Source organism: Panthera uncia, chromosome D4 (assembly GCF_023721935.1).
Source record: "Panthera uncia isolate 11264 chromosome D4, Puncia_PCG_1.0, whole genome shotgun sequence".
In the NCBI taxonomy this organism is placed as follows: domain Eukaryota; kingdom Metazoa; phylum Chordata; class Mammalia; order Carnivora; family Felidae; genus Panthera; species Panthera uncia.
In genome coordinates, this window is record NC_064807.1 from 78,945,658 (window position 1) to 78,962,557 (window position 16,900).

The 16,900-nt window shown below is 43.4% G+C and overlaps 1 protein-coding gene across 1 annotated transcript in view; it reads right to left on the minus strand.

Annotated features, from left to right (window-relative positions):
• Positions 1–16,900, minus strand: part of TTLL11 (tubulin tyrosine ligase like 11) — a 236,875-nt gene that overhangs the window by 179,757 nt on the left and 40,218 nt on the right. Inside the window, 1 exon segment of the mRNA XM_049637428.1 lies at positions 5,460–5,556. Within this exon segment, the coding sequence (XP_049493385.1) occupies positions 5,460–5,556 (97 nt within the window).

The window sequence follows — 16,900 nt, forward strand, 5'->3', positions numbered from 1 at the left end:
ACACTTCCGACCCACAGGCTATGGACGGCTCACCCCTCCTCTGCCTAAATGCCTGTCTCCAGAAGGCACCAGCGTAGACCTCCCTCAATCCTTACCGCCAAACCCGTTGTTCCTCCACATACCTAGGCTGTGCTCCCTCCCGGTGCTGCCAGGGAAAGCGTCCCCAACCCCCCACTACACCCCATGCGGAAGCTGCTGGTGTCTGGGCTTCCGGTGGTGGCTCAGAGACAGATGTGGGGAGTGTCATCTTCTCTCAGTGAGATGCTGACCGGAGTAGCTGGGTTTTTAGCTGAGCCAGAGCACACGTTCCCAGAGTAAACATGTGAAAAGAGCAGTCATTGCCAGGCTCTGCTGGCTCTAGACTCCACCTCCCTTCTCCAAGCAGCTGTGGCAAGTGACCCCTCCCTGTGACCCCCTGCCCTAGGCTCTGAGACACATTCTAACCTGAGGTGGAAGTTCTAGGTCTAACCCTCAGCCCCCCTCCTCCTCCCCCCCCCCCCCCACCAAATTGGGAACAAGGCAATCTTTGACCTTGACTTTGTACACCAATTAGATAAGGAGGATTTCAACTTTCTCCATTGCTTTGTCCCCAGATTTCGGTAACCTGTCTTTTGCTCCTGGCGCCTTTGCAATGCCTTTGCTTTGTTCCCTCCAGAGTTCCTCCTCTGTTCCTCCCAAAACTACCCAGCAAGGGCGAGTGTCCTCCTGCCTGTGACTTTAGCCCTGTGCCCGCCCTCTGGCTGCCTATTTACAGGTTCTTTTGAGGCCGACTGCCTACCTGGGTCTCTCAACGAGGTCTACCTCCAGATGTCCCTTGTGGGATTTCCCCTCTCACTTGGGTAGAGTTTCCCACGCCAAGAACTTGCCTCCTGCCACTCTTGGGTTCTCCTCTCTGCCACACTGGAGTCTCAGGGCCTGGTAGGTCTTATCCCCTGTGAAGCTGCACAACAGTATAACAGACTGATCCTTAGGCTTGCCCACACAGACCTATTATTTAACCCAATTAAAAACAAAGACAAAAACAAAAACAAAACCTGAGCTGTGTCGGGAGCACTATTCAATCCCAATATCATCGATAACAATAATTCTTGGCAAAAACACATTACGGTCACCCAACAACAAAGAAATGCTTTCAGATCCATCCTTCTCTCTCTGTTCCCATTGCCACCGATAAGTTCATCACTGGCCTGGACGCTGCAGCGGCCTCTTAGCTCTACCCTGTTTCCTTGCTCAGCCCTTCCACCCGCCTCCCATGCGATGCATCCCTCTGGCTGGCCTTTCTAAAATGCAAGCTGATCCTTGTCACTCTCTGGCTTAACAATTTTTCAGTGGTTCCCCATGACCTTCAGACTGTAAGAATGCTATCCTCTGGTTCCTGCCTGCCACCTGTCCACTGCTGCTATCACATTTGACCTTTTCTGACCATCACGGGCCACCGGCCCTTCACTGAATGAGCAGCCTGGTCTAAACATCCTACGTCTTTGCACCAACTCTGCTCCCTCGTTTGCAGGGAGGTCAGGCCCATCCACCCCTGGAGGCTCAGTTCACATGGCAATTCCCTTCTCCAGGGTCTGTCCCCCAAGCAGATCTCAATTAGGTCACATGCCCTCATTCCAAACTCCCATGGCATCCCAGGATTCCTCTGTCTAGACTTATTTTGTGTTTGACTTCTCTCCCTACATGCTTTTCTCCTTGTTTTTATATTCCCAGCACAGCCCAGTGCTTGACAGTCAGGTGCCCCCATAGCTTTCTCCCTGGGACCCTCTCCCTCTCTGACAGAAAGTCCCCCCTCACGGCAGACTCTCAGGTGACATCTGCCATGTGAGGCCATGCATCTCAGACCTTGAAACTCAGCAAACAACTGTTGCTTATAAGCTGAGAATTGTCAGTTTGGGACTTTCTTAAAGCCAAGGACGTATCTAAATCAGATTATTTTTTATAGAAGGTCTTAATTCATCATTTAAGACACAATAACACTTCTTAAAGGACCTCGCCCATAGAAAAGTGGCTAAAATCGAATGTGTTGACACAAACAAAATAAATCACTTCCATATGCATCCCCAAAGGTTTCCAGTTTATTCGGCATGTGACACACTGACAGTTGCTGGCCACGTCCAGTAGAACTTACTCTACGTGATACACAATGCATAGAAGATGCATTGTTACAGTAACGGGATACATCAGAGACAGAAGATAAGCCTGGACACAAACTAGAGCCACAGGACAGACCCTTCTGGAATCATGGCATAGCTAAGAATTGCTGTCTGCCATAGTGCAGAGGGTGTGGCTACACTGCCTCTGTGCCTAGAGGTTCGAGAGCCTGTTTCATCATTAGAACTAATTAACTGCTGTTGGTAAAGTGGAAAATTATACGTTCCAATCGCTGGCACATGGAATATGGGATGGAGCTAACTTGCTTGTTTGGAATGAATATTCTTGTATCACCTTTAATGAAACTAGTCCGTTGAGGGTACTTTTCTCTAATTTGTGTTCCAAAAGTAAAGCCAGAGCCATGACTTCTTTCCTACTCGCAGCTGTGAGACGAGGCATGAGCAAATAGGGGGAAATGTAAATGAAGCCTCCTTTGATGATTCATGTCTTAAGAACTCTGTCTTCATTCAAAGGACTGTTCTCTTCCAAATGACGTCCCTTCAATATCCCAGTAAGTCCTCTGAGCGGCATCAAAAAGTCACCTTTTATGAGCAGGAAGACAGAGAAAATAATAGCGATCCCATTAAACCGTGTGGAAGAACCCTGGCTACCAGAATCGTTCTTGTTCTCCAACATAACCCTCCCTCCTCCTCTAACCTTGGGTTAATTTTCTAGCTCTGTTTCCCTGGAAACCAATAAAGGTAGAAAGTTAGCTGCGTTACTAGACAACAGAGCATATGGTTAAAATGATCCCTGGTTGGCAAATTGCATAAATACCTGGTAGGCAGCCGTAGCTCCAGGCTTTCCTGACGTAATGATTCTTCTAACTTAACACGACCCTGCTGGGGACCCTGGAAGCCATGCTTTAGAGTAGCTACATGGGATATGGCTCTTAGGGGATCTCTGAGCCGAGACAGACCCGTGTTCACTGATGTAGGTCTTGTCCCCTTAAACCTGAGCTTTCACTCAAGGGGTGAGACAAGCCCCTGGCACCCTTGCAGAGACACCACTGGAGAGAAATGCCTGACACTGACTGGCTGGAAAGCTGTGTTTCCTGCCCTATATCCTTCAAGGCGAATCTGGGCGATGTGAGGCCCATGGGAGTCTGCACGCTGAATTGAAACCCCCTAGTAGAAGCGGCATAACTCGCCAGTGTACAATGTATGGCTACTGGGTTTTCTGAGAGGTGTTTTCTTAAAGATATGGCATAGGACGTGCCAAAGAAAATGAATTATCTTCTTTAAAGTAAATTCTCAGTCCACCATGGGGCTCGAATTCCCGAATTCCTGACCTTGAGATCAGGAGTCATATGCTCTATGGACTGAGCCAGGCAGGTGCCCCAGAAGAAGAGTAAATTGATTCTCCATTTTAAAAATAAGCATAAATGATACCACGCTAAAGAAAACACCTTGTATTCAGGCAACCACACTCTGGCTGCAACCATACAAAAATGATACAAAAATATGGTTAAGGTTTGGGAGGAGATATAGAAGTACTCACATTGCGGTTTTGTTAAATGAGGGATGGGATTGAGGGTGATGCTATTTTTTTAAAAAAAAATTCTTTATTACTGTATTACAGTATGGTTTGTGCATATTGAGTTAAAATTTCTGAATACAAGACACAGACCCTTTGGCTGCGATCACCCTCAGCTTAACCCAATGTTCCTCCCTCACTGAGCACACCCACTCCCTTAACCACCCTCCTCACTTAGCCATTAAAAATAATGAATAGCAATCAATAGCAGAAGAGGGTGGGAGAGATTAAAAATAAAATGGAAAGGCAACTGGGTGGCTGGGAGTGGAGTGAGGGGGTGCCTTAAAGTGTTGACTCTGACATTTTCCTGGCACAAGTCTCCCTTACAGGAAAGCGCGCTGGGATAATGTCCCCAGGTAAAAGGCAGGCACTGTCTCTGCCTGTCGTTCCCAACACGGACACTGGTGTATTTGGTTTTAAAAATAGTACCTCCAATTATGATACTTGAAGACAATAGAAGCTGCTAACGCCATTTCTGTGACCTATTCCTAGGATTTCAGTACTTCTGTTTCTTGCAAATAATTAAAGTGGTCTATTGCTTTTCATTTAGAGAATATAGTCCCCTCATTACACCCTCATATTATAACCCAGAAGGTGAAGATCGTGTTCTTCCACTAGTGAAATTAGACCAGAAAATCCCATCTTTTTGTTTTTGAGCCTCCAGTCTTTAACTCTTGGTGGGAAACTCCACACCCGAAAAACAAATAACCCAGTGAAGAAATGGGCAGAAAACATGAATAGACACTTCTCTAAAGAAGACATCCGGATGGCCAACAGGCACATGAAAAGATGCTCAACGTCGCTCCTCATCAGGGAAATACAAATCAAAACCACACTCAGATATCACCTCACGCCAGTCAGAGTGGCCAAAATGAACAAATCAGGAGACTATAGATGCTGGAGAGGATGTGGAGAAACGGGAATCCTCTTGCACTGTTGGTGGGAATGCAAATTGGTGCAGCCACTCTGGAAAACAGTGTGGAGGTTCCTCAAAAAATTAAAAATAGACCTACCCTATGACCCAGCAATAGCACTGCTAGGAATTTACCCAAGGGATACAGGAGTACTGATGCATAGGGGCACTTGTACCCCAATGTTTATAGCAGCACTCTCAACAATAGCCAAATTATGGAAAGAGCCTAAATGTCCATCAACTGATGAATGGATAAAGAAATTGTGGTTTATATACACAATGGAGTACTATGTGACAATGAGAAAGAATGAAATATGGCCCTTTGTAGCAACATGGATGGAACTGGAGAGTGTGATGCTAAGTGAAATAAGCCATACAGAGAAAGACAGATACCATATGGTTTCACTCTTATGTGGATCCTGAGAAACTTAACAGAAACCCATGGCGGAGGGGAAGGAAAAAAAAGAGAGGTTAGAGTGGAAGAGAGCCAAAGCATAAGAGACTGTTAAAAACTGAGAACAAACTGAGGGTTGATGGGGGGTGGGAGGGAGGGGAGGGTGGGTGATGGGTATTGAGGAGGGCACCTTTTGGGATGAGCACTGGGTGTTGTATGGAAACCAATTTGACAATAAACTTCATATATTGAAAAAATAAATAAATAAACTCTTGGTGGGTTAAATCCTGAGTACCTCTGCCTTAGCCTCCCTCCCGAGGTAAGGGCACTGTGGCAGTGCGGCCACGAGTCCCAATTAGGAGTCCTTGAGTTTGAGCTCAAAATGCTGTCATGTTCTTGTAGAAGAGGGGCACCCTGACGCTCAGCCTAGAAACATTTTTCAACGTCAACAATAACAGCAGATACCTGGAAACTTGTTCACTTGGCCGGAGAATATGTCATTGTCATGAAATGAAACTCCATGCCAGTAGATGTCACAAGGCAAGCGTCGGCCAAATGGGAACTAGAAGACAGAGGGGGGAAAAAAGTGACTATTAACGAGAACTAGAGGAGCAGCTACTATCGTGAGTGTCTATTACGTACACATTCCCGGGACCTGGACATATCACATGATTTAATCCTCAACTTAGCACGTGAAGTAAATGATATCCTTTCTCATTTTATAAGTGAAGAAATGGTTTCAGACAGGTTAAGGAACTTGCTGGAGGTCACACCCAGTGAGGGGTGGAGTTCTGATTCTATGTGGCAGATACAGTACTCATGGTTTTACAAGTACCCTTTCATTTTCATCCTCGTAACTACCCTAGAAAGAATGATTCCCATTTTACTGGTGAGAAAATGGAGGATGAGAAAGGTATTGAATATGCCTAATGTAACATAGGGCTGGGAAGGAGAGGAATCAGGATTTGAATCCAGGTCTATCTGAATCCCAAGCCATACTTCTCTTTCTCTGAAAATTGCAACTCTCAAGTCAACCCCCCCCCCCCAAATGAGCTTGTACTCTCTTGCTTGTGCTCTCTCACTCATTCTCTCTCCCTGTTCTCCCCCATGTGTCAATCACACACACACACACACACACACACACACACACAGTCTGTGAAGACAGGATGTATCCCCCAGTGCCTCAATAAAGACTTCAATAAAGACTTTTTGAATGAATAAATGAACAAACCCAGGAATGGTCGTCTGATTCAAGGTGAGATAACCAGATTCTCTCTTCCAGGAATTTGGAAATCAGACATGCCAGGCAGCCACCCCTGCTGGCCCTCGAACTGGAAAAGATAAAAAGCCAGAGCCGGGCAGCTGTGCTTAGCTGTGAGCACAAAGAAGCAAAGGCAGCCAGGCTGCTGAGAGAGAAGAAAGGAGCAGGTGCAGAGAGAAAAGTGAAGGTAAGGCCATGTGGTCCTAGTGACAGACTGACTGACCTTAGCTCCCAGGGCTTCTAGATCCTAGGTGCAGACCCTCCTCAACCTGGCTGTCTCCCCTGTCCTTGGATCCTGTAAGACAGCCTTGTATCCTTGAATCTATCCCTTCTTTGCACACGCTATAGGGTTTCCTAATTAGCAGCCAGAAATCCCGCAGTGAGACAGAAAGGCCTGCTCTTTCCACTACATCCTGCTGCCTCTCAAAGTTATCAACAAGTTCTACATTTACAGAATTCATTTTTAAAATCTGTAACTCAGATGACCCTTGTTAAAAAGGGAAAAAAGTGAGGACATGTCAATTCATGCTTATTAAAGGTCCAGATGAAGAGAGATGCCAACACGTTAAATGCAACACTTGATTTTCCCATCGTAAGACTATAGCTAATCAGGGTTTTTATCTGCTCCAAGTTAAGAGAGTTAGGTTCCAATGGGAGAACATAGCATCACCAATGAAATGGTGGTGGCTTGATGTTTTCCAACTATTCCAAATTAAAATGAAGGCAAACAGACTCAAGCCCTTTAAATCATTCACATAATTTCAAAGCTGTGCCAAAGTAAGGCATATGTTACACACTCTATTAGCATGAACAACTTTCATCTACAATTTATAGCATTTTGCTTGTTTTCATTGCATCCAATGGACTGAAGTTATTAATTCAGTAGTCATAAATACAAAAAGATGCAACATATGTTATTTTCTTCCAGCTGTTAAGTGCTAACAGAGAGAAGGGGAAAATAACTTAACCAGGGGAGTTTCTCGAAAAAGCAAACTATCCAAGCAAAGTTTACTAAGATCCAAGTGGCTGTGCTGCCTGCAATGTGGGACTGACACGTGCTCCATGTCAGCCGACAGCCCATGACTCCTTATCACCTTGACAGGCACCCTTCAATCCTTGCCAACCTCATGAATCCCAAATCAACACTCCTTGCAGCAATGCCTTTAGCTCACTCTGTTTTGAGAAACTGTGTTTTTTTTAATCCATTCATTCAACAATGACTATGTGCCAGACATTGTTCTAGGTGCTGAGAACACAGAGGAACTCAATTTTAAATAGGTCCCAGGACTTTCAAAATCCCACCTCTTTTTAAGATCTTTTTAAAAACTACTTACACAGCTTACATCATACTCAGTGTTGAAAGACTGAAAGCTTTTTCTCTAAGATCAGGAATGAGACAAGGATGCCCACTTTTGCCACTTCTATTCAACATAGTATCACAAGTTCTAGCCAGAGCTAAAGGCAAGAAGAAGAAATGAAGCATCCAAATTGGAAAGGAAGAAGTAAAATGATCTTTTTGCAGATGACATGATCTTCTATGCAGAAAACCCTAAAGATTATACACACACACACACACATACACATACACAGAGAAATAATAGATGAATTCAGCAAAGTTGAAAGATACAAAATCAATACACAAAAATCCATTTTTTCTATATATTAACCATGAGTGATCCAAAAAGAAAATTAAGAAAACAATTACATTTATAATAGCATCAAAAAGAATAAAATACTTAGGAATTAGCTTAACCAAGGAGGCAAAGCCTTGTACGCCAAACACTACAAAATGTTGCTGAAAGAAATTAAAGAAGAAATACATAAGTAGAAAGACATCCCATGTTCATGAATTAGAAGACTTTATATTGTTAAGACTTTATATTGTCAATACTACCCAAAGCAATGTACAAATTCAATGCGATCTCTACCAAAACCCAAATGACTTTTTTTCCCTTGCAGAAATAGCACAATCTATCATAAAATTCATGTGGAATCTCAAGGGACCCCAAATAACCAAAACAATCTTAAGAAGGAAGAACGTGTTGGATGTATCACAATTCCTGACGCCAAAACGTAACAACAAAGCTATAGATATCAAAACAGCACATAAAACAATGAGATACAGTAAGATACCACTGTACAACTATTAGAATGGCCAAAATCCAAAATACTGACAACACCAAATGCTGGCAAGGATGTGGGGCAATGGGAACTCTCACTCATTACTGATGGGAATGCAAAATTGATACAGCTACTTGGAAGAGATTTTACAGTTTCTTAAAAAAGTAAACATACTCTTACATGATTCAGTAATTATGCTCCTTGGCATTTACCCAAATGAATTGAAAAATTATGTCCAGGAAAAAAATCTACACATGAATGTTTATAGCAGTTTTATTAATAATTGCCAAACCTTGGAAGCAACCAAGATGTCCTTCAGTAGGTAAATGGGTTAGATAAACTGTGGTGCATCCAGATAATGGAATATTATTCAGTGCTAAAAAAAGAAAATGACCTATTAAGCCAAGAAAAGACATGGAGGGATCTCAAATGCATATTTCTAAGTGAATGATGCCCATTTGAAAAGGCTAACTGCTGTATGATTCCAAGTATATGACATTCTGAAAAAGCCAAAACTACAGAGCCAGTAAAAAGATCAGTGGTTGCATGGATTAGGAGGGAGGAAGGCATGAACAGGTGGAGCACAGAGGATTTTTAGGGTAGTGATACTACTCCACATAATACCATAATAGTGGATACATATCATGATTCATTGTCCAAACCCACAGAATGTACACCACCAAGAGTAATAAGCTTTACTATAAACTATGGACTTTTGGTGATAATGTGCCAATGTATGTCCATCAGTTGCAACAAATGTACCATTCTGGCATGAGATTTTGATAGCTGGGGAGGCTATGCATATGTAGGATCAGTGAACATATGTGAAACCTCTGTTCCTTCTGCTCAATTTTGTAGTGAACCAAAAAACCAAAGTAAAAACCAGTATGGTACTGGCATAAAGACAAACATATAGACTAAGGGGACAGGATACAGAACCCAGAAATCAACCCTGATATATATGGTCAAATTATTTTTGACAAGGATGACAAGACTATTTGGTGGGGAAAGGACATTCTGTTCAACAACAGGTGTTGGGAAAACTGGATATCCACATGCATAAAGAATGAAGTTGGACCCTTACCTTACACCATAAAAAGCAATCACTCAAAATGGGTCAAAGACCTAATCATAAGAGCTAAAACCATAAAACTCTTACAAGAAGATATAGGGAATAAGCTTTATGATATTTAATTTGATAAGGATTTCTTGGATATGACACTAAAGCCTAGGTAACAAAAGAAAAATAAATAAATTGAACTTTGTTGAAATTAAAACGTTTTTGCATCAAAGGACACTTGTCCACAGAATGAAAGGACGGCCCATGGAATAGGGGGAAATATTTGAAAGTCATGTATCCGATAAGGCATGTATCAGATATGTATCTGAATATATTTAAACATATTTTAAATACGTATATAAGAATATGTTTTGAAACTTTTACAACCTAAGAACAACAAAAACAATTAAAAAGTGGGAAAAGGACTTGAATAGTCATTTCTCCAAAGAAGACATACAGATGGCGAATAAGCACATGAAAAGATGCTCAACATCACTAATCATTAGGAAAATGCAAATCAAAACCACAATGAGATACAACTTCACACTCATCAGGATGGCTGCATAAAAAATAATAAAAAGGAAATAAGTGCTGATAAGGATGTAGAGAAATTGGAACCCTTAGGCACTGGGAATGTAAAAACCTGCTGTGGAAAATGAAACTGTCACATGATCCAGCAATTCTACTTCTGAGTATTTACCCAAAAGAACTGAATTCGGGTACTTGAACAGATATTGATATACAAACGTTCAGCATTATTCAAAGTAGCCAAGGTGGAAATGGTCCATGTGTCCATCAACTGTCTATCAACAGATAAACAAAATAGAATACATTCATACACTGTAAAATTACTCAGTCTTAAGAAGGAATGAAATTTTGGCACCTGGTACAACATGGATGAAACCCTGAAGACATTATGCCAAGTGAAATAAACCACTTACATGAGGTAGTTAGAGTAGTCAAATTCAGAGAGACAGAAAGTAAAACAGTGGTTTCTAAGGGCTAGGGAGAGGGGAAAATGGAGTATTATTTGTTTAATGGGTACAGAACTTCAGTTTGGGGAGATGAAAAATGTTCTAGAGTTGATAGTTGCACAACAGTGTAAATGTATTTAATGCTACTGAACTGTACACTTAAAAATGGTTAAGATAAATTTTGTTGGGTACATTTCACCACAATAAAATAACAATAAAAAAAAAAAAACTGTCTCCTTATGCCCCCTGAGGGTAAGGGGCCATTTGTGGCTCTACTCTGAGCTCTCTATAGCCTGGAATGCTATGTGGCTTTTCATGGGGCAGTTTGAATTGGCCCTTGTTTCTCAATTCCCCCACTCCCCATTTTTCTCAAGGTCAGCACCATCCTCCCAGTTACCTACGTTCTAAATTTGGGAGTCATCTTTTTCTTTTCTCTTCTTCAAACCCTTTTGGAAAAAGGACTGGATTTGGGGTCAGAAGACCTGAGAGTTTCAGACTTGTTTCTGTCACTTGGTATGAGATCTTAAGCAACCAAAACATTTGTATCCTCCGTAGACTGAGACAAGAAAACGTGTCAAAGTGCAATAGGAACGAAACAAGATAATGGGTGTGAAAATGCTTTGTACATTCCACACAACAATACAAATCTGAGGTGATCATTGATTTATTCACTTATTAAGCGTTAAGAACTTATTATGCAGCACAATGTGCCTCAAGTGGCAAAGACACATAGGGACATGTCTGCTTTCATGAAGCATACAGTCCATGGGGGAGAAAGAGTTGAGTCAGTCACTCCAATGTATCACTGCAAACCAAATCATGCTAAGAACTGTGAACTGAGGTCCAGAGAGCAATGAGAGCACAGGGAGACCCAAATGCATCTGGGAAGTCAAAGAGGGCCACTCTGAGTAGGGTGACCATGTGTTCATTCGCCAAGGACAGTTCCAGTTTACATCTGCTGTCCTTGGGTTAATATTAATAGAACTTTTCTTCACTTTCAAATGTATCCTGGTTTGAACAGCAAACTGAGTGGTTGCCCTATTCCTAAGACAAGGCTATTTGAGTGGAGACTGTAAAGAGCAGGTAAGTGAGGAAAGAAGAGCATTCCAGCCCAGAGATCAGACTGACCATGGCCCACTGGAAAGCCTAAAGGCAGATCAAGGTGGCTGGGGCACAGAGGACCTGAGGAAAGCAGTGTGAGATGATCCTGAAGACCTCGGCAGATGCACACGGGGTAGGGCTGCCCCCCAGTCGGATCACAGAAACAGTAGGTCATGCCAAAAGATGAACCCACCGAGCAGAAGCCACTGAGAGGTCCCAGAGAGACAGAGAGCATGGGCTGAAAAAGGCCAGGGAGGAGAGTGTTTCAAGACAAAGAGAATGGTGACTGGTGTGAACGTGGCTGAGAGGTCAAACTCAGAGGTTGGAAACTAACAACTGCCTGTTGGATATGATGACAATGGAGAGCTCCAGGACCACTTCAGCCTGGGGATCACCTTCCTGGTCCCCTCAGCACTTACTGTGCCCATCACTGTCTGCACTCTTGCGTACTTCACATGTAACCCCTAATTCCCTCAGAACGCCATGCCATGCATTCCTAGGACCGGGAACAATCTGACATACTTCTCAGGTCTCCAAGGATGACCAACCAGGTGTCCAATTGGTCACAGGCCCACAGGAACATTAGAAGCTGTAATCCAGACAATCACCCAGGTCACCCCTCCCTCCCCAATACCCAACTGGTCAGCAAGTCTGGTTTATGTCCTAATTTATTTTTAAATTTTCTCCCCTTTCTTAATCCTCAATGCTACTGCCTAACTTCGGGAACTCATCTCCCACTGGGATGAGGTCCGCTGTCTGCCACAGTCTCCTCCTCTAATCCACCCCACACACAGAGGGGTGTTTCTTTAAAAGCACAACTCTGACCATGTCACTCCTTTGCTTATGACTCTTCAATGCCTTCCCATGAACCACAGGATTAAGTATAAACTCCAAGCCTGGCCCAAAAGACTCTTGCCAAACTCCTCTCTGCTAACCTGCTTGCCTCAAGTTGGGCCACGGACACCCTGGGCACTTGTACGGTCACTGCCCAACTACTTGTGACATATAAGTATATAGCGGTTTACTGTTTTGTGGCCTGGTTTCCAGGTGTTATTCCTTCTGCCTGGGATCTTCTAACTTGGCTTGACCATCCACTCCTTCCTTCCATGAAGTTGTCTCACAAACCCTGGCTTCTACATGGCCCCTGTCACACCCTCACAGGACATTTGCAACATCCCATCTGTAAGTCTGCCCACCTTGCCACTTTGTGAACTCTTTGAAGATGAAAACAGTCTTATCATCATTTGTGGATCCCTGACACCAAGTCTTTGTTTATAACTTTTTGTTTGTTCATAACCTTTTTGGGGTCAAGAATCACTTGGGGATTCTCATCAGAAAAGCACACACATGCATAAAATATGCATATATGCACATATGACTTGAAAAGATCCAAAGACTCCCTGAAGCCTCTGGTTGTTCACAGACAGCACTATTAGCACATCTGTAGTATGTTTCATGAATAAATACATAAATAAAGGAACTTATGAATAGCAGCTACCCAAATACACTGTTACCATCGTCGTCACTGTCACTATTAAGGTTAATATTTATTTAATTCTTACTACTATGTGTATGTGTTTCATACATAGATTATCTCATTTAATCCCCACAACCACCTTAAGAGAAAGGTGCTACAAATAATCCTATTTATAGATGAAGAAACCAAAGCTTTGAGAGATTAGATGACTCTCCCAAGAGCACTGAGGACAGAGTCAGGATCAAATCCAGGTGTGCCTGCTTCCAAGACCCATGCACTTACCATTACACACAACTGAGGTTGATCTGTTGCTATGGTGGCATTTATTGGTCACACACGAGCTATAGTAACAAGCATACCCTCACCCCGTATGCCACCATCTTTGCCACAAAGGAGGATTCTCCCTCAGCGTATACACCTGTGTGGTCCCCAAATCCTTTTCCCTCTTACCCAGAAGGACTAAAACAAACTTGCAAAACAGCCAGGCTCCAACAAGAACTGAAACCATTAAATGTCCTTTAAGCATGTTTGTGCTTAAGGAATTGAGGTTCCGGTCCCTCTTCTAATAAATAGTCCAAAGAGCAAGTTCAAACCCCCTGGGGAGTTTCACAAAATGAAGTTTCACAGTGAATGCTGATAAAAGCACAATTCACATTTCTGTACTTTGTGAATGATTTTCTTCATAAAGCTTCTTCATGAAAGAAAATCTTTCAAGTGATTGGGCATAAAAGTGGCAAATAAGCTTTGATATGGGCAAGCACATGTGCAATGCTTCTACAGGGGGAAATGACCCAAATTACTGCTTTAAAATGAGAGGCCCAAAGCACTCTGAAAAAACACAAGGGAAGGGGTATGAGCCAGAACAGCACGCTTGGACAAGGAAGACCCTGGCTCAAGCCTCAACCCACCACACCCCACCCCAACTGTGACACACTGACCTTGCGCCCCTACAGCTCATCTGCTAGGGAGGAAAACAACAGCAATAAAATCCGTCCACCTCCTAGGGTGGTTCTGTGGACTGAGGTAACACATGGGAAAGCACTTTGTAAACAGCAGATTGCTGTTATATAGGGTAGGTTATTATTTTTAGTGTCCAAGGAGATCACCTCAATGAGTAACTTCAATTAAAAAAGATGCCAACCAGAAATCAAGCATCATTAGGACAGCTCTTGAACACAAACACCACAGTGTACCTGCACTTGGGAAACCCTTGACGATGCCCCCAGGCAGAGTTAATAGATTCCTCACCAATGTTCCCTCTGCACTCTGTTGACGCCTATAGTACAGCCACTGCCTTGTAGGGTATTTATGTTTACATGATTGCCTCCCCATCAGACAGAATGCTTCAGGGTAGAGACATTCCTTTCTTTCTACCCTCTTCTCGACCTACCCATCTGTGGTAGGCAGCCTTTATAATAGTCTCCAATTATCCCTGCCTCCTGGAATTCATACCCTTGTGTAGTCTTCTCCCACAACTGTCACAGCCTTGGTCAATGTAACCAATATCTACAGCAGAAGTGATGGGATGTCACTTCCATTATTAGGATATCCTTATAAAGAGACAGTGGCTTCTGTCTTGTGCATGCTGTGTGTGTGTGTGTGTGTGCGCGCGCGCGCGCGCACGTGTGTGCCCCTGGCTGCCTGGCTCCCATCTCTGTCTCTCATCATCATCATAATCATCATCATCACCACCACTCACTTCGGAAAGGTCTAGGGAGTGGTAAGAAATCAAAGCCTCCTGCCATCAGCCATGTGAATGAACTTGGAAGTGGATACTTCGGCCTCAGTCAAGTCCTCAGAGACTGCAGCTTCATGAGAGACCCTGAGCCAGAACCCCAGCTAAGTCACTCTCAGATTCCTAATCCCCAGAAAGTGTGTGAATAATAAATGTGTGATGTTTAAAGCTGCTAAGCTTTGGGGAAATTTGTTACACAGTAATAGATAATGAATACACCATTCCAGGTTTATAACAGTGTCTTCGAGAATGAAGGAATTTAAGACTAATTTATTAAACACTTAATTGTGTGCCAGGCATCTTATATATATGCCTCCACTTCACACATGAAAAAATGTAATTCTTTTCCTCATAAATGGCAAACCCAGAATTTGTCCAAAGACTGTGCTCTTTTGATTCCACTAAGCTGAATGGATGGGTAGCTGTGTTAACCTATGGGGGGAAATGAGCACATATATCTATGCAAAAAAAAAAAAAAAAATGAGTGTGGTTAACACTTCAAGGAAGAGCACAGCACAGAAAAGTCCAGAGAAGACCAGTTAAGACATGGAAAGGACTGAGCAATTGCCCTTCAAGAATGAACAAAAAACTTAGTACTCTTTTCTTCAATCAAGAAAGCAAGCATACCAAAACAAAACAAAACAAAATAAAACAAACAAAACAAAACAAAACAAAAAACTGGTGGAAATCCATCAAATCCTGAAGGGTGTGACCACATGGAACATGGCTGTATCTGCCAAATCTGAGCATATCAAAAGAAGGAGAGCCCCTTTTAAGCCTGAGAGAAGGAAGCTAGCTAGCTCACTCCTCTCTTGCTCACATCTCAGCTAATGGCATCACTATCCTCCCACAAAGATGAGAAGTGCCAACCACCCAACTGCCTTCAGGGAGATTCCAGGCTCCCTCCTACCTGGGAAAATAAAGCTAATGAGAAAAGGCCTCCCCATGCTGGGGAGGGACTGGCCAGCTTCCTGATCACAGCATCTTTGGATGGGGCTGGGAGGAAAGCCCACACATGGGGCAATTCTAAACCTGTTTCCTCAGCAGGAACAAGAATGACAATGCAGTTGGGTTATTAGATGGTCTAATAATATGTCTGAGCCACCTAGCACTGTGCCTCACACACAATACCAAATACACAGTAGGTCTTCAAAAAAATACTGTTTTGTTTTTTCTCTTCCATGCTTTTCCATCATCCTTCACCTCATACCTATTGGCTGGTGAGATATTACCTAGAGGGGATGGTGGATGGGTGTTATCTTCTAGGACCAGCCTAAGGTTAAAGGTGCACAAGGTATATTCAGGGTATTTGAAGCCATGTAGGTCTTCCTGGGTATGTGTCTAACCTCTGGGAAAAGTCTGTACTTGCACAAAGTCTCCTTAACTAGACTTCCACAACCTGAGTTCAAATCTCAGCCCTGCCAATCTCTAAGGCCTTTGGTTTCAACACCTGAGAAAGAGGACTAGCAAAGCTTCCATCACAGAGGGTGTTGTGAAGATTAAAAACAACCACGTACCTGAAAGAATGTTTGTGAATAGCCTGGCACATAGTAGGAGCTAAACTAGTCCAATCATAGAATATGGACAGCAAGTATCCTGGATTGTTCTTCACCCAATGAAGTCCCGTGGTGAACGAGGCAGACTGCAAAAGTCCCCAGACATCTTCCCTGGCAGAGAAAGCAGAGGCTGGCCCTCAACAAATCCACCTCTTGAAAAACAGTAGTGAATCAAACATAGCTCCAGGGATGTATAAGCCAGCCTCGGGTAGAGGCAGATGCACTATCTATGTGTGAGAGCCCAGGAGCAGTAATTGTTTCTGCTCCAGAGAAGGAAAGAGGGACCATTTGAGCTGGATGGGAAATAGATGTTTGCCACACCGAGATGAGGAGAAAGAGAAATCAGGCAGAAGGCAGCGTGTGTGCGGGGATTCTGGAGGGCACAAGAAGTTCCACATGCCTGGAGTCCAGGGTAGGTAGGGGAGACAAAGCTGGAGAGGTCTCCATGGCCCAGACAAGTCATGAAGGGCTCACAGGGCAAGCTGATGAGCTTGAATTTGATTCTGCAGGGGGAGGACAGCCGAAGGAAGTGCTCCAGCAGGGTTATGCCAGATCTGGCTAGAATGGAGAATGGAGGGGGGGTAGAGCGAGACTGAGGGCAGCCAGACCCATGAGGAACCC